Source organism: Hyla sarda, chromosome 6 (genome assembly GCF_029499605.1).
Source record: "Hyla sarda isolate aHylSar1 chromosome 6, aHylSar1.hap1, whole genome shotgun sequence".
Classification (NCBI taxonomy): Eukaryota; Metazoa; Chordata; class Amphibia; order Anura; family Hylidae; genus Hyla; species Hyla sarda.
Genome location: NC_079194.1, coordinates 291,589,250 through 291,613,628, shown reverse-complemented (window position 1 = coordinate 291,613,628; position 24,379 = coordinate 291,589,250). Strand labels below are relative to the sequence as shown.

Below are 24,379 nucleotides of genomic sequence, written 5' to 3'. Positions count from 1 at the left end.
CGGTGCAAAAAATTACCCTCATACCGCCTCTTATGGGGAAAAATAAAAAAGGTGCAGAAGAGGACAATTGTAAACATGCTAATTTTCGTACAAAAAGTTATAATTTTTTCTAAAGTATAACAAACTAAAACCTATAAAATTTGGGTATCGTTGTAACCGTAAAGTTCATTGCGTAGAAACGGAAGCCCCTAAAAGTTACAAAGTGTTTTTTATTTTTTTTATTTTGCCCCACAAATATTTTTTTTTTTGTTTCGTTGTAGATTTTGTGGTCAAATGATTGATGTCATTACAAAGTACAATTGGTAGCGCAAAAAACAAGCCCTCATATGGGTCTGTAAGCGGGAAATTTAAAGGGTTACGAATTTTTGGAAGGTCAGGAGGAAAAAACGAAAGTGCGAAAATGAAAAAAACTGATGACCTAAAGGGGTTAAAGACCCAGAACAACATAAGTAAAGCCCCATATGCCTTCAACTTCCTGCTGGGTCGTCTTAAAGTGGTATTCCGGGCAAAAACATTTTATCCCCTATCCAAAGGAAGGAAGTGATGTCACGCCACGCCCCCTCCATTCATGTCTATGGGAGGGGGCGTGATGGCTATCACGCCCCCTCCCATAGACATGAATGGAGGGGGTGGCGGCGTGACGTCACGCCCCCAGTCCCGGAAACCCGGAGGTTTTCCCCCGCATAGAATGTGGGTGCTGCAGGGAGATCGCGGGGGGTGGGGGGGTCTCAGCAGCGTGCCCCCCGCGATCATACATCTTATCCCCTATCCTTTGGATAGGGGATAAAATGTTTTTGCCCGGAATACCCCTTTAAAGTTAATGTTCACTAATATTCCCTTTAATACACAGTCAGTTAGATGAAGGTGAGACAGCTGCAGCAGTAAAAGACTAAAGGGTTAAAGATCTGCGGTGTAATCCTCTCACTGAGGGCGGAGTCTGATCTGAACTTTACACCAAATACACAGGAACTGGAGTAAGAAACAGTGAGGTCTGATGTACTGTCAGTAGTCACAGCCCAGCACTGCACCAGAATAACCAGCAATGGCTGCTGATCCAGGCATCTCTAAATCACGAGACCAGATCATCAGGGTCACCTACCTGCTGACGTCCCTCGATGTCTCCTGTATGTTTATGCAGTTTGCAGTGACACCGGTAAGTGGAGGAGAATGTGGTGTATAATGGTTATCTGCATAATAAGCGGAATAACTTATTTCTGCATGACATTATTTATCCTGTACAATCCTCCAGAGCTGTACTCACTATTCTGCTGGTGAGGTCACTGTGTACATACATTACATTACTTATCCTGTACTGATCCTGAGTTATATCCTGTATTATACTCCAGAGCTGTACTCACTATTCTGCTGGTGAGGTCACTGTGTACATACATTACATTACTTATCCTGTACTGATCCTGAGTTATATCCTGTATTATACCCCAGAGCTGTACTCACTATTCTGCTGGTGGGGTCACTGTGTACATACATTACATTACTTATCCTGTACTGATCCTGAGTTATATCCTGTATTATACCCCAGATCTGTACTCACTATTCTGCTGGTGGGGTCACTGTGTACATACATTACATTACTTATCCTGTACTGACCCTGAGTTATATCCTGTATTATACTCCAGAGCTGTACTCACTATTCTGCTGGTGAGATCACTGTGTACATACATTACATTACTTATCCTGTACTGATCCTGAGTTATATCCTGTATTATACTCCAGAGCTGTACTCACTATTCTGCTGGTGAGATCACTGTGTACATACATTACATTACTTATCCTGTACTGACCCTGAGTTATATCCTGTATTATACTCCAGAGCTGTACTCACTATTCTGCTGGTGAGGTCACTGTGTACATACATTACATTACTTATCCTGTACTGATCCTGAGTTATATCCTGTATTATACTCCAGAGTTGTACTCACTATTTTTGTTGAACTTGATCTTTTTTCCATGTGACTATTCTGCTGGTAAGTAATGTAATGTATGTACACAGTGATCTCACCAGCAGAATAGTGAGTGCAGCTCTGGAGCATAATACAGGATATAACTCAGGATCAGTACAGGATAAGTAATGCAATGTATATACACAGTGACCTCACCAGCAGAATAGTGAGTACAGATCTGGAGTATAATACAGGATATAACTCTGGATCAGTACAGGATAAGTAATGTAATGAATGTACACAGTGACCTCACCAGCAGAATAGTGAGTACAGCTCTGGAGTATAATACAGGATATAACTCAGGATCAGTACAGGATAAGTAATGTAATGAATGTACACAGTGATCTCACCAGCAGAATAGTGAGTGCAGCTCTGGAGCATAATACAGGATATAACTCAGGATCAGTACAGGATAAGTAATGCAATGTATATACACAGTGACCTCACCAGCAGAATAGTGAGTACAGATCTGGAGTATAATACAGGATATAACTCTGGATCAGTACAGGATAAGTAATGTATGTACACAGTGACCTCACCAGCAGAATAGTGAGTACAGCTCTGGAGTATAATACAGGATATAACTCAGGATCAGTACAGAATAAGTAATGTAATGTATGTACACAGTGACCTCACCAGCAGAATAGTGAGTACAGCTCTGGAGTATAATACAGGATATAACTCAGGATCAGTACAGGATAAGTAATGTAATGTATGTACACAGTGACCTCACCAGCAGAATAGTGAGTACAGCTCTGGAGTATAATACAGGATATAACTCAGGATCAGTACAGGATAAGTAATGTAATGTATGTACACAGTGACCTCACCAGCAGAATAGTGAGTACAGCTCTGGAGTATAATACAGGATATAACTCAGGATCAGTACAGGATAAGTAATGTAATGTATGTACACAGTGACACCACCAGCAGAATAGTGAGTGGAGCTCTGGAGTATAATACAGGATATACCTCAGGATCAGTACAGGATAAGTAATGTAATGTATGTACACAGTGACCTCACCAGCAGAATAGTGAGTACAGCTCTGGAGAATAATACAGGATATAACTCAGGATCAGTACAGAATAAGTAATGTAATGTATGTACACAGTGACCCCACCAGCAGAATAGTGAGTACAGCTCTGGACTATAATACAGGATATACCTCAGGATCAGTACAGGATAAGTAATGTAATGTATGTACACAGTGACCTCACCAGCAGAATAGTGAGTACAGCTCTGGAGAATAATACAGGATATAACTCAGGATCAGTACAGAATAAGTAATGTAATGTATGTACACAGTGACCTCACCAGCAGAATAGTGAGTACAGCTCTGGAGAATAATACAGGATATAACTCAGGATCAGAACTGGGTTAGTAATTTAATATATAAAAAGTGACTCATCTTTATACGCAGACTATATATATATATACACATATATATATATATATATATATATATATATATATATATATACCTCCATTATATATATATATACCTCCATTCAGCCTATATGATGGTGTTCTATAACATGCTCTCCATCTTTAGTAAAGTTAATGCCCGCCTTTCTATTTTGCGGCTCACAGTAATCTGTATATAGGGCGGTGGGGGTCCCGGTACAGATTTGGCACTGGGGTCTTGCAGTCTTTCCTTACACCTCTGGCTGCTGCTGGTTTATTGGTCTGTATGTAATATTTTGTTTTATTGGCTCCTCTGAAAGGTTAATGTACTTCAGGGCAGAAAGAGGAAGACATCACCTTTTTCCCCAAATGTAACCCCTCCCCCTTTGCCACATTTGACTCCTCCCTTCTCCTGCAGGTGACTCCTCCCCCTCAGATGACCCTTCCCCCAATGTTTTTTATATTATGTATTATTATTTTAATTCTTTTCTTCTTCCTTTCTATGATACATCCTTTTCTCTTCCCGGCAGTATCTGGCTAAGAGTCTCGGCTTGGACACGGTGGGATTTGGCTACCTGCAGACTGTCTTTGGCATCCTTCAGCTTGTGGGCGGTCCCATTTTTGGCCGGTATTTTATTTTTATTTTTTAGACTGATTGATTGATGCAGCACAGAGTATTTCAGGTTATGATTGGGTTGATCTTGTTAAGAGGAGGGGGAATGGAGACAAGTGGGGGGTTTAAAGGGGTACTCCGGTGGAAAACTTTTTTTTTTTTTTTAAATGAACTGGAGCCAGAAAGTTAAACAGATTTGTAAATTACTTCTATAAAAAAAAAATCTTAATCCTTTTAGTACTTTTTAGCAGCTGTATGCTACGGAGAAAATTCTTTACTTTTTGAATTTCTTTTTTGTCTTGTCCACAGTGCTCTCTGCTAACATCTCTGTCCGTGTCAGGAACTGTCCAGAGCAGCATAGGTTTGCTATGGGGATTTTCTCCTGCTCTGGACAGTTACTGACACGGACAGAGGTGTCAGCAGAGACAAAAAAGAAATTCCAAAAGAAAAGAATTTCCTCTGTAGCATAGAGCTGCTAAAAAGTACTGAAAGGATTAAGATTTTTTAATAGAAATAATTTACAAATCTGTTTAACTATCTGGTACCAGTTCATTAAAAAAAAAAAAAAAAAAAAAAAAGTTTTCCACCAGAGTATCCCTTGATACTGGAAGTTACCTATACAAGGAGAACATTTCAGGAGAGGAGTGTTCTTTAGGGATATGGTGATCTGTGAATTCATGTGTTAAAGAGGTACTGTGCCCCTAGACATCTTAAGACATCATAAGATGTCGGATCGAGGGGGTCCCGCCACTGGGGACGGCACCCCAGACATCCAGAGCACGGAGCGGAGGCTTTTAGCATCACGGCCACGCCCCTTCAATGCAAGTCTATGGAAGGGGGCATGACTCCAGTGAAGCCCCCTCCCATAGACTTGCATTGAGGGGGCGTGGTCATGACATCACAAGTCTCCGGTTCTGCACCCGACGCTCTAAACGAACGCCGGGTGCAGCAGGGAGATCGTGAGGGTCCCCAACGGCAGGACCCCCATGATCAGACATCTTATCCCCTATCCTTTGAATAGGGGATAAGGTGTCTAGGGGCGGAGTACACGTTTAAAGGGTTACTCCACTGCTTAGTGTCTAGAACTCAATGTTCCGAACGCTGGGTGTGGGCTTCCGTGTTCACGCCCGCCCCCTTGTGACGACACGAGGGAGCGGGCATGAACACGGAAGCCCGCACCAGCGCTCGGAACATTGAGTTCGGGACGCTGGGGAGCGGAGTAACCCTTCAAGTAGTGAGTTAGTAAAGGGACATTTTTTCTTAGCCGTGTCCTTCATGATCCTTTAGAACGGTAATCCCCTACCAGTGGCCCTCCAGCTGTTGTAAAACTATGACTACCATCATGCAGCGCTGGGACACTTGTAAGGGATCATTGCTTTTGAGGAAGGAGATAAGAAACTAAGATCAATCTGACTGTGGAGGTTTTATGAGGTCAGTCACCTCTGTCCTAGAGTCTTATGTAAGGTGTCACTGACCTCATCGTATCCCGGGACTCCGGTAAATCATTTATAATGTCGCTGTCGTGTAAAACCGTCCAAAAACTGAAAATATTGTTTTAACAAGTAAATTCTGTGAATCACTTCTGTAGATGTAGATTATAGGACCCCTAATCTGTGTACCCCCCCCCCCCCCATCGCCTGAGACGATTCACAAGCTTCAGATAAAAAACAGTCAACCACAAGTCTATGTAGTTATATCTAATGCTTCCCATCGGGTGCAGCAAGGCATTTACAGCAACTGAATAGAAAGCAGAGCCCGTATGGTGCAACAGTAGCCACACTAGGAAATGTTGGGAGTTTTATAGTGATATCAAGGGAAAGGAAGTTCCTGACAGGGCAGTACTGATGCACTCAGGTTCCCAAGAGCACAATGGCCTCCATAATTCTTACATTGTGAAAGTTTGGAACTACAAGGACTATTCCTAGAGCTGCTGCCTCGGAGGAGGATGGTCTTGGTAAGAGAGTTGATCAAGAACCCAATGGTCCCTCTGGCTGAGCTCCAAAGATCCTGTGTGCAGATGGGAGAAACTTCCAGAAGGTCCTGAACCATCACTGCAAAAAATCACCCTAAGTACTCTCAGACTGTGGGAAACAAGATTCTTTGGTGTGATGAAACCAAAATTTAACTTATTGGCCTCAATTCTAAGCATCATGTGTTGAGAAAACCAGGCACTGCCCATCACCTGCCCAATACCATCCCTACAGTGATCATGGTGGGGGCAGCATCATGTCTGGGGGAAACCAGGTACTGCCCATCACCTGCCCAATACCATCCCTACAGTGATCATGGTGGGGGCAGCATCATGTCTGGGGAAAACCAGACACTGCCCATCACCTGCCCAATACCATCCCTACAGTGATCATGGTGGGGGCAGCATCATGTCTGGAGGAAACCAGTTACTGCCCATCACCTGCCCAATACCATCCCTACAGTGATCATGGTGGGGGCAGCATCATGTCTGGAGGAAACCAGGCACTGCCCATCACCTCCCCAATACCATCCCTACAGTGATCATGGTGGGGGCAGCATCATGTCTGGAGGAAACCAGGTACTGCCCATCACCTGCCCAATACCATCCTTACAGTGATCATGGTGGGGGCAGCATCATGTCTGGAGGAAACCAGGCACTGCCCATCACCTGCCCAATACCCTCCCTACAGTGATCATGGTGGGGGCATCATCATGTCTGGGGGAAACCAGGCACTGCCCAATACCATCCCTACAGTGATCATGGTGGGGGCAGCATCATGTCTGGGGGAAACCAGGCACTGCCCATCACCTGCCCAATACCATCCCTACAGTGATCATGGTGGGGGCATCATCATGTCTGGGGGAAACCAGGCACTGCCCATCACCTGCCCAATACCATCCCTACAGTGATCATGGTAGGGGCAGCATCATGTCTGGGGGAAACCAGGCACTGCCCATCACCTGCCCAATACCCTCCCTACAGTGATCATGGTGGGGGCAGCATCATGTCTGGAGGAAACCAGGCACTGCCCATCACCTGCCCAATACCATCCCTATAGTGATCATGGTGGGGGCAGCATCATGGCTGGAGGAAACCAGGCACTGCCCACCACCTGCCCAAAACCATCCCTACAGTGGTCATGGTGGGGGCAGCATCATGTCTGGGGGAAACCAGGTACTGCACATCATCTGCCCAATACCATCCCTACAGTGATCATGGTGGGGGCAGCATCATGTCTGGAGGAAACCAGGTACTGCCCATCACCTGCCCAATACCATCCCTACAGTGATCATGGTGGGGGCAGCATTATGTCTGGAGGAAACCAGGCACTGCCCATCTCCTGCCCAATACCATCCCTACAGTGATCATGGTGGGGGCATCATCATGTCTGGGGGAAACCAGGCACTGCCCATCACCTGCCCAATACCATCCCTACAGTGATCATGGTGGGGACAGCATCATGTCTGGAGGAAACCAGGTACTGCCCATCACCTGCCCAATACCATCCCTACAGTGATCATGGTGGGGGCAGCATTATGTCTGGAGGAAACCAGGCACTGCCCATCTCCTGCCCAATACCATCCCTACAGTGATCATGGTGGGGGCATCATCATGTCTGGGGGAAACCAGGCACTGCCCATCACCTGCCCAATACCATCCCTACAGTGATCATGGTGGGGGCAGCATCATGTCTGGGGGAAACCAGGCACTGCCCATCACCTGCCCAATACCCTCCCTACAGTGATCATGGTGGGGGCAGCATCATGTCTGGGGGAAACCAGGTACTGCCCATCATCTGCCCAATACCATCCCTACAGTGATCATGGTGGGGGCAGCATCATGTCTGGAGGAAACCAGGTACTGCCCATCACCTGCCCAATACCATCCCTACAGTGATCATGGTGGGGGCATCATCATGTCTGGGGGAAACCAGGCACTGCCCAATACCATCCCTACAGTGATCATGGTGGGGGCAGCATCATGTCTGGGGGAAACCAGGCACTGCCCATCACCTGCCCAATACCATCCCTACAGTGATCATGGTGGGGGCATCATCATGTCTGGGGGAAACCAGGCACTGCCCATCACCTGCCCAATACCATCCCTACAGTGATCATGGTAGGGGCAGCATCATGTCTGGGGGAAACCAGGCACTGCCCATCACCTGCCCAATACCCTCCCTACAGTGATCATGGTGGGGGCAGCATCATGTCTGGAGGAAACCAGGCACTGCCCATCACCTGCCCAATACCATCCCTATAGTGATCATGGTGGGGGCAGCATCATGGCTGGAGGAAACCAGGCACTGCCCACCACCTGCCCAAAACCATCCCTACAGTGGTCATGGTGGGGGCAGCATCATGTCTGGGGGAAACCAGGTACTGCCCATCATCTGCCCAATACCATCCCTACAGTGATCATGGTGGGGGCAGCATCATGTCTGGAGGAAACCAGGTACTGCCCATCACCTGCCCAATACCATCCCTACAGTGATCATGGTGGGGGCAGCATTATGTCTGGAGGAAACCAGGCACTGCCCATCTCCTGCCCAATACCATCCCTACAGTGATCATGGTGGGGGCATCATCATGTCTGGGGGAAACCAGGCACTGCCCATCACCTGCCCAATACCATCCCTACAGTGATCATGGTGGGGACAGCATCATGTCTGGAGGAAACCAGGTACTGCCCATCACCTGCCCAATACCATCCCTACAGTGATCATGGTGGGGGCAGCATTATGTCTGGAGGAAACCAGGCACTGCCCATCTCCTGCCCAATACCATCCCTACAGTGATCATGGTGGGGGCATCATCATGTCTGGGGGAAACCAGGCACTGCCCATCACCTGCCCAATACCATCCCTACAGTGATCATGGTGGGGGCAGCATCATGTCTGGGGGAAACCAGGCACTGCCCATCACCTGCCCAATACCATCCCTACAGTGATCATGGTGGGGGCAGCATCATGTCTGGAGGAAACCAGGTACTGCCCATCACCTGCCCAATACCCTCCCTACAGTGATCATGGTGGGGGTAGCATCATGTCTGGAGGAAACCAGGCACTGCCCAATACCATCCCTACAGTGATCATGGTGGGGGCAGCATCATGTCTGGAGGAAACCAGGCACTGCCCATCACCTGCCCAATACCATCCCTACAGTGATCATGGTGGGGGCAGCATCATGTCTGGGGGGAAACCAGGCACTGCCCATCACCTGCCCAATACCATCCCTACAGTGATCATGGTGGGGGCAGCATTATGCTGCAGGAACAGTGAGACTGGTCAGGGTTAAAGGGGTTATCCAGGAAAAAAAAAACTTTTTTATATATCAACTGGTGCCAGAAAGTTAAACAGATTTGTAAATTACTTCTATTAAAAAAAATCTTAATCCTTTCAGTACTTATGAGCTGATGAAGATGAGTTGTTCTTTTCTGATGACTCTCTGAAAGACGTTTCTGAGGAACCGCCCAGTTTACAAGCAAATCCCCACAGCAAACCTCTTCTACTCTGTGCAGTTCCCGGAGACAAGCAGAGATGTCAGCAGAGAGCACTGTTGCCAGACAGAAAAGAACAACTCAACTTCAGCAGCTTATAATTATTGAAAGGATTAAGATTTTTTAATAGACGTAATTTACAAATCTGTTTAACTTTCTGGAGCCAGTTGAGATAGATAGATAGATAGAGATAGATAGATAGAGATATATATATATATATATATATATATATATTAAAAAAAAGTTTTTTCCTGGAATACCCCTTTAAGGGGAAAGCCGAGTGGAGCTAAGTACAGAAATATTCTTAATAAAACCTGATCCAGAGCTCTGGGCCTCAGACTGGGCTGAAGATTCACCTTCCAACAAGACATTGGGGGGGAATTTATCATTGGTTTTACCCTGGTTTTGTGGGTTACATTTGTCTCACAGTTTGTCTCAATTGCTGTTTTGAGACTTTTTTTATTGCGACTTTTGTTTTAGAAGGTTTTTCTAAAAGAACATTCCAAGTCATGATTTCTGTTGCTATCATGCATCATGAGGTCAGGAATTCCTCATGTGCAACTTTTTTAGTTTGTCGTATCTTTTGTTGCAACTGCGCTAACTTAGGCGCAAATCTACACCAGCGCTGATTTGGCTCACAGAACTGACTGTGGACGGCATTTTTAAAAAGTGACACATTTTGACTCACAGAATAAAAAGTCGCACAAAAAGTCACAGAAGGATCACGATACAAAGTGGTGTACTGAAGTGAGAAACGTGATCAGCACCAGATTTATCACTTGCCCTGCACCCCGTAATAAATAGTGTGCAGGGGCACAGTTTCCGCCACATGAATTAATGTGGTAAAAGATTTTCACCTACACCTACTCTTGATGATTCCCCCCCCCCCCCAAATTGACCCTAAGCACCCAGCCAAAACACAGGAGCGGCTTAGGGACTCCGGTGGAAAACTTTTTTTTATTTATTTATTTATTTATTTTTTTAAATCAACTGGTGCCAGAAAGTTAAACAGATTTGTAAATTACTTCTATTACAAAAATCTTACTCCTTCCAGTGCTTATTAGCTGCTAAGTACTACAGAGAAAAATCTTTTCTTTTCGGAACACAGAGCTCTCTGCTGACATCACGAGCACAGTGCTCTCTGCTAACATCTCTGTCCATTTTAAGAACTGTCCAGAGTAGGAGAAAATCCCCATAGCAAACATATGCTGCTCTGGACAGTTCCTAAAATGGACAGAGATGTCAGCAGAGAGCACTGTGGTCATGATGTCAGCAGAGAGCTCTGTGTTCCAAAAAGAAAATAATTTCCTCTGTAGTATTCAGCAGCTAATAAGTACTGGAAAGATTAAGATTTTTAAATAGAAGTCATTTACAAATCTGTTTAACTTTCTGGCACTAGTTGATTTAAAAAAAATAAATAAATCCACCGGAGTACCCCTTTAAGTGGACCAGCCGGAGCCCAAACCCAATAAAACATCTCTGTAGGGACTGGAATATGGCTTTCACGGACGGTCCAAATCCAACCTGACAGAGCCTGAGAGGATCAGCAGAGAAGAATGGCAGAAAATCCCCAAATCCAGATGAGTAAACCTTGTGTCCTCACCCCCAAGAAGACTGGAGGACGGAATCACTGCCAAAGGGGCTTCACCTAAAGTAAAGGGTATGAATACTTATGTCACTGCAAGCTTTTGGTTTTTGCCTTTTCAATAAATGACAAATGATTTCTAACATTCTGTGATCACTTTCGTCATGATGGGGTATTGAGGGCAGAATGACGGGAAACTCAAGGAGCAACATAACAAAACATTATTTTAATACATTATATACCCTGTGTAGCAGCTGTTCCGGGCCCTGTATAGTCAGAATACTATATAGTCTAGTTTACTATGTGATGCTGATTTCTTGCAGGTTGTCGGATCAGTATGGTGCTCGTGCAGCTCTTACGCTTTCCTTCCTATCGGCCTCCATCTATTACCTGATCATGGCCTTCACCACCAACATCCCGTTCCTGTTCCTGTCCCGACTTCCTTCCGTCTTTATGCACGGTCTACCAGGTACTGAACTTGATTTGAAATAACTTTATTTAAACAAATTTTCGCAAATGAATGTCTATTTGGTCACTGTCCTTTTAAATATATTACGTGTGCAGCAGATTTATTGAACTGGAAAATCTCGTGTGTGCTTTTACGCAATTTTTCCGGAGTATGACAGTAGCCACATGAGGCGGTAAACTGCGGTTTGGATATACAGCAGGGATCAGAAAGGAAAGAGAACCATTTTGTGTATCTAACACTGTTTATTTTGGGCACCAGGCTCCTTAGAAATTACCCCATTTTGAAAACTGCAACCTCCATAGTGATCTAGTGAGCATTTGGACCACACAGGTGTTTAACCCCTTAAGCACTCAGCGTTTTTCCGTTTTTGCATTTTCATTTTTTCCTCATCACCTTTTAAAAATCATAGTGCTTTCAATTTTGCACCTAAAAATCCCTATGATGGCTTTTTTTCTGCGCCACCCATTCTACTTTGCAGTAACATTAGTCATTTTACCAAAAAATCCATGGCCAAATGGGAAAAAAAATCATTGTGCGACAAACTTTAAGAAAAAATGTCATTTTGTAACTTTTGGGGGCTTCCATTTCTACGCAGTGCATTTTTTGGTCAAAATGACACCTTATCATTATTCTGTAGGTCCATACGGTTAAAATGATACCCTACTTAAAAAATCATAACTACATGCAGGAAAATTTATACGTTTAAAATTCTCATCTTCTGACCCCTGTAACATTTTAATTTTTCCGCGTACGGGCCGGTTTGAGGGCTCATTTTTTGCGCTGTGTTCTGAAGTTTTTATCAATACCATTTTTGTGTTGATTGGACTTTTTGATAGTTTTTTATTCATTTTTTTTTATGATGTAAAAAGTGACCAAAAATACGCTATTTCGGACTTTGGAATTTTTTAGTGCGTACGCCATTGACCGTGCGGTTTAATTAATGATATAATTTTATAGTTCGGACATTTACGCACGCGGCGATACCACATATGTTAATTTTTATTTACACTGTTTTTTTTATGGGAAAAGGGGGGTGATTCAAACTTTTATTAGGGAAGGGGTTAAACACCTTTGTTAACTTTTTTTTCCCACTTTTTTTTTGCAGTGTTATAGCTCCCATAGGAACCTATTACACTGCACACACTGATCTCTTATACTGATCATTGTTATCCCATAGGGACCTATAACACTGCACACACTGATCTCCTATGCTGATCCCTGCAAAGCCATAGCTTTGCACGGATCAGCGAGATAGGGGTTCGATTGCTCAAGCTTGTAGCTCAGGCTTGGAGCAATCTAACCCCGATCCGATGCCGCGGAGAGAGGTAAGGAGACCTCCGCCTGCGTCCCAGCTGATCGGAACATCGCAATTTTATCGCAATGTCCCGATCAGCCCGACTGAGCTGCCGGGAAGCGTTTACTTTCGTTTTCAGACGCGACGGTCAACTTTGATCGCCGCGTCTGAAGGGTTAACAGCGTGCGGCACAACGATCGGTGCCGCACGCCGTTAGCCCAGGGTCCCGGCCATCGTTAGCAGCCGGGACCGACCCGGTGGGATGCAGGGTTATGGCGTGACCCCGTTTTTCACACCGGGACCGGGCTCAGGGCGTACAGGTACGCCATGAGTCCTTAAGAGGTTAAAGGGGTACTCCACTGCTCAACGTTTGGAACAAAATGTTCTGAACACTTAGAGCCGATGCCAGGAGCGTGTGATGTCATAGCCCCACCCCCTCATGCAGTCACACCCCGCCCCCTCAATGCAAGTCTATGGGAGGGGGCGTGACGGCTATAGGGGGCGGGCTATGACATCATGAGCTGCCGGCTCCAGCGTTCAGAACAGTTTGTTCCAAACGCTGAGCAGCGGAGTACCCCTTTAATGTATATTTTCCCTATATTTTAGCTATAGATCAATGTCTGTCCCCTCCCTCTGAGAGAGAGGGGATAAGATGTCTAGCAGCGGAGTACCCCTGTAGGGGTGGTTGTGTATGCGCACTGCGATCTCAGTATAGTGGAGTACAGCACCCCCGGCTATCCTGAGCTAGTCCCATACATAGTCCCATAGTGTGTAAACGCAACAGCAGTCCAGAATGCTCTGAGCCCCAACCATTCAAAACCATTGACATGTCCCTGCAACACGTCAATATTACTTGTATCCACTAGATGGCGACATTATACCATTCGTTTGCTTGCTACAAATTAATTCAGCCAGTGTCTACTAATATATTGAATTCTGTATCAATTTATCTTAGGCTGTGTTCAGACGGCGTATTTTATGCAGAATGTCCGGTCGGAAAATGTATGCAGGCGCTGGCAGAACATGTCGGCGCTAGGACCACATGGGAATTCACTGTCTCATAGACAGCAATGCATTTCTGCACTGAAAGCGGAATTTCCATGGCACGTTTCCGTGTGCACAGTACAGCAAAATCCCATTGAAAACAATGGGACTGTGCTGCAATTGAATTTCCGAGCAGAATTTTTTCGCCGGATTCAGCTCACAAAATTCTGCCGTGTAAGCAAGGCCTTCGTTTTCAAGATCTCTGCTTGTTGTCATACAGTAGCGGGCCCAATGTAACCACTGGCAGTTAACATTGAAAGTTTTTCTGAGGGACAGCAAGCAGAGATTTGGAAAATAATGAGTATTTTGGAAACTTTCCTTTCTTCTTCTTCTTATTTTTTCTTTTTGTCACTTATGTCACTTGGCTGTTCCTGTTATCTATGCTGTAATGTTATGTAGATGAAAAGACGAAGGGGACACAATGGTCGCTCCTTAGCTCTCAGTAAAGATGATTTTTCTATGTCCGACAGGAGCCCAGATGATTGTGACCGACCTGACCTCAGACCAGGAACGTGCTGGGGCCCTGGGGAAGCTCGGCCTCTGTTTTGGAATAGGAATCATTGTTGGATCTTCCCTCGGAGGCTACCTGGCTACTAGATTTGGGTAAGGACTAGTGAATGTGATCATTAAAGGGCACCTCTCATCAAATAAACTTTTGATATATTTTAGATTAATGAATGTTGAATAACTTTCCAATAGCATGTTAATGAAAAATATGCTTCTTTCTATTGTATTTTTCCCGATCAGTCCTGTCACAAGCATTTGTGACTCATGCTGGAGTCCTAAACACTCAGAGCTGCCAGCCTGCTTTGTTCACAGCCAAACAGGCTGTGAACAAAGCAGGCTGGCAGCTCTGAGTGTTCTCCTTTGTGAACAAAGCAGACTGGCAGCTCGCAGTGTTTAGGACTCCAGCATGAGTCTGAAATGCTTGCTGCCAGGACTGGTAGGGAGACCCCTAGTGGTCATTTCTTCAAAGTGGAAAATTAAATAGAAAGAAGCATATTTTTTAATAACATGCAATTGTGAAGTTATTCTGCATACATTAATCTATAATATATCAAAAGTTTTTTTGATGAGAGGTACCCTTTAAATCAATATTGTTGTCACTGACTGGGAACCTAACTAATACTTCTCACAGATAACTATGCTACAATTGTAACCTGTCCTGCTCTCAGCTAAAAAGTGGAAACTATTGTATCCAGTCTAGACAATGCTCTGTGAGCTTATAGGGGCGCTCCACTGGAAAACGTATTTATTTATTTATTTTTAAATAAACTGGTGCCAGAAAGTTAAACAGATTTGTAAATGACTTCTATTTAAAAATCTTAATCCTTCCAGTACTTATTAGCTGCTGAATACTATAGAGGAAATTCTTTTCTTTTTGGAACACAGAGCTCTCTGCTGACATCACGAGCACAGTGCTCTCTGCTGACATCTCTGTTCATTTTAAGAACTGTCCAGAGTAGGAGAAAATCACCATAGAAAACGTATGCTGCTCTGGACAGTTGCTAAAATGGACAGAGATGTCAGCAGAGAGCACTGTGCTCATGATGTAAGCAGAGGGCTCTGTGTTACAGAAAGAAAAGAATTTCCTCTGTAGTATTCAGCAGCTAATAAGTACTGGAAGGATTAAGATTTTTTTTTTTTATAGATGTAATTTACAAATCTGTTTAACTTTCTGGCACCAGTTGATTTAAGAAAAAAAAAAAAAAAAAGTTTTCCACCGGAGTACCCCTTTAACTAAATGACAGTAACACTTAAAAATGATAAGGAAATGATACACAAAATATATTAGAAAGATGAAGACCTGTTTATTACACAACTAAAAACAACAACAACCCTACAAAAAACCCTACAAGGAACTAAGGTCATAATAACGGCCCATAGAGAAGTATACAAGTATACAAGTGGACAAGTATACAAAGTAACACAAAATAAATCCAAATTCTTTATATAGGGGAATACTTATGATACCCCCCCCCCCTCCCCCATTGCCTTTTTATAATAAATTCCCCCAAATAGTGCCAATACATACCAGAGCTCAGCCCCTGAAAAAAATTAAATAAAAAAAAATTAATTAATTAAAACGAGCCCTTAAACAGCTCCATCAACGGAAACATTTTAAAAGGAGGAATAGAAATCAGATTATGGTAATGCAAATTATTTATTTGTTTATTTTATTTATTTATTTATGTTTCTATTTATTTATATTATTTATTTATTTTCATTCTTTATTCTGTTTATTTATTTATTTAAGAAACGTAAAATAAGTTTAAAAAATATAAATAGAACATAAAATAAATTAATGAATAAATAAATAAAACAAATACATAAATAAATAAATAAATAAAGATTTTTTTTCTATTTAGAGTGTTTATTTATTTATTTTTATTCTTTATTCATTTTTTTTATTATTTAAGAAATGCAATACATATATATATATATATATATATATATATATATATATATATATATACATATAAATAATAAAATAATATATAAATTTGGTATGGCTGCAATGGTTGCAGCAACCAATAAAGTTACAACGTCATTTTTAGTACAAAAAAAAAAATTTTAAAAAACCATGCCGAAATTGCAATTTTACTTTCATTCTTTGCCACCTAAATTTTTTTCTTTTTCTTTTTACTGCATTATATGGTTGTACAACTTGTACGGGTTTACACAGCTGGTATTAGGATCTGTATGTAGTGTGCTGCGGGAAGACCCTGGAGGCAGGAGAAGCGGTTCAGGGCCATAAGCCAGTATTTATCAACCAGTGTGCCTCCAGCTGTTGCAAAACTACAACTCCCAGCATGCCCGGACAGCCTTCGGCTGTCCGGGCATGCTGAGAGTTGTAGTTTTGCAACAGCTGGAGGCACACTGTTTGGGAAACACTCCCATAAGCAGCCAGGCTCCTATGGATGGTAACTCAACTGTTCTCTACATTAATTATATTGTTTATTTATATTTTAATATATATATATATATATATATATATATATATATATATATATATATATACATATATATATATATATATGTATATATATATATGTATATATATATATATATATATATATATATATATATATTATCTACAATGATCCCTCAACTTACAATGGCCTCAAGATACAATAGTTTCAACATACAATGTTCTTTTCTGGACCATTGTAATTTGAAACCAGACTCAACATACAATGCTACGGAATCTGCGAAACGTGTCAATGGCCGAAAGAACCGACCTATCAGAATGGATATTTCACTTGTAATACCCCTGTATTCCTAAAGTGCATGCACTGACTGGTGTCTGGTAGCGCCCCCTACAGTACAGGGAGGTATTACATGTTCTGTACTCTTTACCTGTATTACTGAAGTGTATGCACTGACTGGTGTCTGGTAGCGCCCCCTACAGTACAGGGAGGTATTACATGTTCTGTACTACTCTTTACCTGCATTACTGAAGCGTATGCACTGACTGGTGTCTGGTAGTGCCCCCTACTGTACAGGGAGGTATTACATGTTCTGTATTACTCTTTACCTGTATTATTGAAGTGTATGCACTGACTGGTGTCTGGTAACGCCCCCTACAGTACAGGGAGGTATTACATGTTCTGTACTCTTTACCTGTATTACTTAAGTACATGCACTGACTGGTGTCTGGTAGCGCCTCCTACAGTACAGGGAGGAATTACATGTTCTGTACTCTTTACCTGTATTACTGAAGTACATGCACTGACTGGTGTCTGGTAGCGCCTCCTACAGTACAGGGAGGTATTACATGTTCTGTACTCTTTACCTGTATTACTGAAGTGTATGCACTGACTGGTGTCTGGTAGCGCCTCCTACAGTACAGGGAGGAATTACATGTTCTGTACTCTTTACCTGTATTACTGATGTGTGTGCACTGACTGGTGTCTGGTAGCGCCCCCTACAGTACAGGGAGGTATTACAATTTCTGTATTACTCTTTACCTGTATTACTGAAGTGCATGCACTGACTGGTGTCTGGTAACGCCCCCTACAGTACAGGGAGGTATTACATGTTCTGTATTCTTTACCTGTACCAGGGTTAACTGCTCCTTTGGACACCAGGTGAGGGCGGCTCCTCACCTTTTTTTTTTAGGACATTGCATGTTCTGTACAGGACCCTGAAGAAGCTTCTGTCCTCTACATAGACCAGTGTTTCCCAAAGAGGGTGCCTCCAGCTGTTGCAAAACTACAACTCCCAGCATGCCCGGACAGCCGAAGGCTGTCCGGGCATGCTGGGAGTTGTAGTTTTGCAACAGCTGGAGGCACCCTGGTTGGGAAACACTGACATAGACAGTAATTACAGCTCCCAGCAGATCTTTATTACTTTTATATGTAAGGATTTGCTTTATCTATATTAGTTATCTACTTATTTTTCTTTAATCTTCACTTTTTCCTATTTTTGGATGACATTTCGGTGGCTTCAGAACCAATTACCAGGTTTCCATAGAGTTATGGTCTCAAGATACGATGGTTTCAACATACAATGGTCGTCACAGAACCGATTAATATTGTAACTTGAGGGACCACTGTATATATAAATATATATATATATTTATTGTTAACATTGGGTGATTCTGTAAGGTGAATGTTCCCTGTATTATGACCTATATTATACATTATACAGGGCGTTGTTGTTTATTTGTTTGGGATAATTGTTGTTGTTCCTATGGAACGCCCTATTTGGGTGATTTATGTTCTGTTTATATTTGCTGCCTATATATAAAGACATATCAGGTCTGAGCCTGTGCATTGTCTCACTCCAGCACCTACAGGAGTTCTCATCCTACTTTCCCAGACTCCTGAATGACAAGTCTATCCTAGAACAGTGTTTCCCCACCAGTGTGCCTCCAGCTGTTTCAAAACTACAAGTCTCAGCATGGTCAGGAGGGCATGCTGGTATTTGTAGTCCTGCAACAGCTCTAGGTTGCTTTCAGCCTCTGTTTAACAGAGATCCTTAACCTTTGAGTCTCCAGTGGTTTCAAAACTACAACTCCCAGCATGTCAGGGCATGCTGGGAGTTGTGGTCTTGCAACAGCTGCAGGATCATAGCTTGCTTTCAGCCACTGTATAGCAGGGGTCTTCTCAGCCTGTGGGTCTCCAGCTGTTTCAAAATGACAACTCTCATCATGCCAGGGCATGCTGGGAGTTGTAGTCTTGCAAAAACTGTAGGGCCATAGGTTGCATTCAGTCTCCTTTTAGCAGAGGTCTTTAAAGGGGTACTCTGGTGGAAAACTTAATTTTATTTTATTTTTTTAATCCACTGGTGCCAGAAAGTTAAACAGATTTGTAAATTACTTCTATTAAAAAATCTTAATCCTTCCAGTACTTATTAGCTGCTGAATATTACAGAGGAAATTCTTTTATTTTTGGAACACAGAGCTCTCTGCTGACATCATGACCACAGTGCTCTCTGCTGACATCTCTGTCCATTTTAAGAACTGTCCAGAATAGGAGAAAATCCCCATAGAAAACATATGCTGCTCTGGACAGTTCCTAAAATGGACAGAGATGTCAGCAGAGAGCACTGTGGTCATGATGTCAGCAGAGAGCTCTGTGTTCCAAAAATAAAAGAATTTCCTCTGTAATATTCAGCAGCTAATAAGTACTGGAAGGATTAAGATTTTTTAATAGAAGTAATTTACAAATCTGTTTAACTTTGTGGCACCAGTTGATTTAAAAAAAAAAAAAAGTTTTCCACCGGAGTACCCCTTTAACCTGTGAGTCTCCAACTGTTTAAAAACTACAACTCTCAGCATGTCAGGGGATGCTGGGAGTTGTTGTCTTGCAACAGCTGCAGGACCGTAGGTTGCTTTCAGTTGCTGTTTAGTAGAGGTCTTCAACCTGTGAATCTCCAGCTGTTTCAAAACTACAACTCCCAGCATGTCAGGGCATGCTGGGAGTTGTAGTCATGCAACAGTTGTGAGGCTACATTTTGCTTTAATTCGCTGTTTAGCAGAGGTTTCAACCTGTGAGTCTCCAGCTGTTTCAACACTACAACCCCCAGCATGCACTGAGACAATTCTGTCTTCCCGCTCCTGTACCTGTCAGTGTGACTTCCTGCTCCTGCACCTTGTCACGTCTTCCTGTAGGTGCATTAGACTCTGTTTATCGTCCTCACCTGGAGACAAACATTGCGGACATTTCTCACATACTTCTCCGGGGAACACATAATGGCCGGGAACTTTTTTCTCCTTCATCATAAATTTTGTTTTCTACCGTTAGGTCACAAAGTAGAGGAGAGGAAAAGCTGACTAGTTGCCCATAGCAACCAATCAGATCGCTTCTTTCATTTTTGAAAAGGCCGCTGAGAAATAAAAGCAGCGATCTGATTGGTTGCTATGGGCAACTGCACCACTCTTCCTCTGCACAGGTTTTGATACATCTCCACCATTATTGTTAAAGGGGTACTCCGGTGGAAAATCTTTTTTTTTTTTTTTTTCTTTAAATCAACTGGTGCCAGAAAGTTAAACAGATTTGTAAATTACTTCTATTAAAAAATCTTAATCCTTCCTGTACTTATTAGCTGCTGGATACTACACAGGAAATTCTTTTCTTTTTGGAACACAGAGCTCTCTGCTGACATCATGACCACAGTGCTCTCTGTTGACATCTCTGTCCATTTTAGGAACTGTTTCTCCTACTCTGGACAGTTCCTAAAATGGACAGAGGTGTCAGCAGAGAGCACTGTGGTCATGATGTCAGCAGAGAGCTCTGTGTTCCAAAAAGAAAAGAATTTCCTGTGTAGTATCCAGCAGCTAATAAGTACTGGAAGGATTAAGATTTTTTTTTATAGAAGTAATTTACAAATCTGTTTAACTTTCTGGCACCAGTTGATTAAAAAAAAAAAAAAAAAAGTTTTCCACCGGAGTACCCCTTTTAAAGAAAAGTAAACTTTTTGGCGGACACTTTTACTGAATGTGTAATGACATTTTTAAAGACTTTGAAGGAAATGTAACAAGCTGTTGTTGCTTATCTTGAGTGTAAAAATAAAAGGGGGGGGGGTACATTTTGTTTGCGCAGGGTAAGGCTGGGTTCACACTACGGAATTTCCACCTGCAATTCCGCTTACTAAAATGTACTGTATAGTGAATGGGTTTCCAGTCACAGATTCACACTTCCGAATTTGTGAAGCGGAATTTGTGAATGGAAAAGCCACTTGAAAATTTTCGCCTGAAGAATGGCGTCACTCATTCACCTAGTGTGTGTGTCCAGAGTGTTGGAGACCTCAAAGTCCAGTCCTGCAGCCGCCATCAAGTCAAGTAAGAGAAAGTCACAGCTTTATGAGTCAAGTCAGTCCCTGTCATCTGTCAAGTCAGGGTGGTCTGCATTCAATTGTCCAGTCCTACTACAAGTCCCAGCAAGCCCTTAAGGTCTCTGAGTCACTGGTCACCTCCTTGGGCCCTGGCTGAACTGTATAGACTTTACCATCTGTCCACCCTCAGTAAAGCTACCGTTGTCCGTAACTTGGTGTCGGAGTCTTTATTGCCCCCGTGCCTAGCCCAGCGGCATACCTTCGGGTGGTTCTAGGCTAAACCACGCCCTGGCGTCACGAATACAAAGGGTTAATGCCATCTGCCCCTAGGGCAGTGCTTCTCAAATAGTGGGGGGGGGGGGGGGGCGCGAGGCTCCATAAGGGGGGGCCCGACTCACTCGCAAGTGGCGTCCCACACGGCGTCGGTTGCCTAGCAACTCTATGGCTGGATCTTACTTACGGCCCTGGGTTGTCAGTGTGACTGCCTGGGAGAGGCGCTTTGAACTCCGGCGTGGCGCGCTGCTACGTTCAGACGTGAGGTCACGTCACCGGGGTGACATGACCTCACGTCTAAGCGCAGCAGCCCACCATGTCGGAGTTCACTGTGCCACCGAGCAGTGCGCCCGCCGCAGGCCCTGCTTGTCCTCAGGTACAGATCCCAGCTTGTCCTCCATGTAAAGAGCCCTGTTTGTCCTCAGTGTACAGAGCCCTGCTTGTCCTCAGTGTACAGAGCCCTACTTGTCCTCAGTGTACAGAGCCCTGCTTGTCCTCAGTGTACAGAGCCCTGCTTGTCCTCAGTGTACAGATCCCTGCTTGTCCTCAGTGTACAGAGCCCTACTTGTCCTCAGTGTACAGAGCCCTGCTTGTCCTCAGTGTACAGAGCCCTGCTTGTCCTCAGTGTACAGAGCCCTGCTTGTCCTCCATGTAAAGAGCCCTACTTGTCCTCAGTGTACAGAGCCCTGCTTGTCCTCAGTGTACAGAGCCCTACTTGTCCTCAGTGTACAGAGCCCTGCTTGTCCTCAGTGTACAGAGCCCTGCTTGTCCTCAGTGTACAGAGCCCTGCTTGTCCTCAGTGTACAGATCCCTGCTTGTCCTCAGTGTACAGAGCCCTGCTTGTCCTCAGTGTACAGAGCCCTGCTTGTCCTCAGTGTACAGAGCCCTGCTTGTCCTCAGTGTACAGAGCCCTGCTTGTCCTCAGTGTACAGAGCCCTGCTTGTCCTCAGTGTACAGAGCCCTGCTTGTCCTCAGTGTACAGAGCCCTGCTTGTCCTCAGTGTACAGAGCCCTGCTTGCCCTCAGTGTACAGATCCCTGCTTGTCCTCAGTGTACAGAGCCCTGCTTGTCGTCAGTGTACAGAGCCCTGCTTGTCGTCAGTGTACAGAGCCCTGCTTGTCCTCAGTGTACAGAGCCCTGCTGGTCCTCAGTGTACAGATCCCTGCTTGTCCTCAGTGTACAGATCCCTGCTTGTCCTCAGTGTACAGATCCCTGCTTGTCCTCAGTGTACAGAGCCCTGCTTGTCCTCAGTGTACAGAGCCCTGCTTGTCCTCAGTGTACAGATCCCTGCTTGTCCTCAGTGTACAGAGCCCTGCTTGTTGTCAGTGTACAGAGCCCTGCTTGTCCTCAGTGTACAGAGCCCTGCTTGTCCTCAGTGTACAGAGCCCTGCTTGTCCTCAGTGTACAGAGCCCTGCTTGTTGTCAGTGTACAGAGCCCTGCTTGTCCTCAGTGTACAGAGCCCTGCTTGTCCTCAGTGTACAGAGCCCTGCTTGTCCTCAGTGTACAGAGCCCTGCTTGTCCTCAGTGTACAGAGCCCTGCTTGTCCTCAGTGTACAGAGCCCCGCTTGTTGTCGGTGTACAGAGCTCCGCTTGTTGTCGGTGTACAGAACCCCGCTTGTTGTCAGTGTACAGAGCCCTGCTTGTTGTCAGTGTACAGAGCCCTGCTTGTTGTCAGTGTACAGAGCCTCATATACGTTAATAAGGATACAGTGTTATGCAGAGGTATACTTATAACAATTTTATAGGCAAATGATACTATTTACAGTCGCGCGGGGGGCGCAAAATGTTTTCTTCTTCCTAAGGGGGACATGACAGAAAATAATTGAGAAGCACTGCCCTAGGGTAACAACATCTGCCCTGCACCACGCACCCCGCCACCACAGAAGCACTTAGAAAACTCACATGGATCCACGGCGTTCAAAATGCTTCGGAAAAAAGCATTTATTGCTGCGGACAGAAGCGATGTACCACTGAAAACGGCTGTCCGGGCATGCTGGGAGTTGTAGTTTTGCAACAGCTGGAGGCCCCCCTGGTTGGGAAACACTGACCTATACAATATACCAGTGTTCTTCAACCTGCGGACCTTCAGATGTTGCAAAACTACAACTCCCAGCATGCCCAGAAAACCAACGGCTGTCCGGGCATGCTGGGAGTTGTAGTTTTGCAACATCTGGAGGTCCTCATATTGAAGACCACTGCTATATACCACTATATAGTCAGACATGCTGGGAGTTGTAGTTTTCGTTTGGGGCAGCTGCAGAGCCACAGGCTGTATCAGGGCATGCTGGGAGTTGTAGTTAGTAACTAACTGCAACTCCCGAATTTAATTTAAAAAAAAGCGATCAAAAAGTCACATCAGAACAAAAATGGTCCTGTTAAAAACTGCAGATCGGAGCGCAAAAAATGACCCTCATAGGGTGGGAAAAAAAAGTTATACGGGTTAGAATAGGACAAAATTTCCACCGCATATGTGTATCCTGTGATGTTACGCATATATTATTAATTATGCAAATTAGCATGGCCGGTATTTTTTTTTTCTTTGCAAAAACAGTGACAACCCTGACCCCCCCAGTGCTTGTTTTCCCCAGAAATGACGGGACGGACATGCCCTGACAAGTGCCCAGCATGCACCACTAAAGCGATCCTACAGACTCCACTATGACTGTGCATTTACCAGTCCTGTCACCCTGGTCCGACCACATTCAGCTCTGCTTATCTGCAGATCATCCCACCTTAAAGGGGTACTCCGATGCCAGAAAGTTAAACAGATTTGTAAATTGCTCCTATTTAAAAATCTTAATCCTTCCAGTACTTCTCCGCTGATGTATGCTCCAGAGGAAGTTGTGTAGTTCTTTCCAGTCTGACCACAGTGCTCTCTGCTGACACCTCTGTCCATTTTAGGAACTGTCCAGAGCAGGAGAGGTTTGCTATGGGGATTTGCTCCAACTCTGGACAGTTCCTATAATGGACAGAGGTGTCAGCAG

At 44.1% G+C, this 24,379-nt stretch overlaps 1 protein-coding gene across 2 annotated transcripts in view; it reads left to right on the top strand.

The window, feature by feature from the left end:
- The first annotated feature begins 995 nt into the window (after positions 1-995).
- SLC22A18 (solute carrier family 22 member 18) overlaps positions 996-24,379 on the top strand; it is a 134,579-nt gene continuing 111,195 nt past the window's right edge. For both annotated transcript variants that reach the window (XM_056527742.1, XM_056527741.1), the window contains exons 1-4: positions 996-1,153; positions 3,897-3,994; positions 11,358-11,503; positions 14,312-14,444. In XM_056527742.1, coding sequence (XP_056383717.1) covers positions 1,043-1,153; positions 3,897-3,994; positions 11,358-11,503; positions 14,312-14,444 — 488 coding nt within the window. In that variant the 5' untranslated portion in view covers positions 996-1,042. The remainder of the gene's footprint in view (positions 1,154-3,896; positions 3,995-11,357; positions 11,504-14,311; positions 14,445-24,379) is intronic.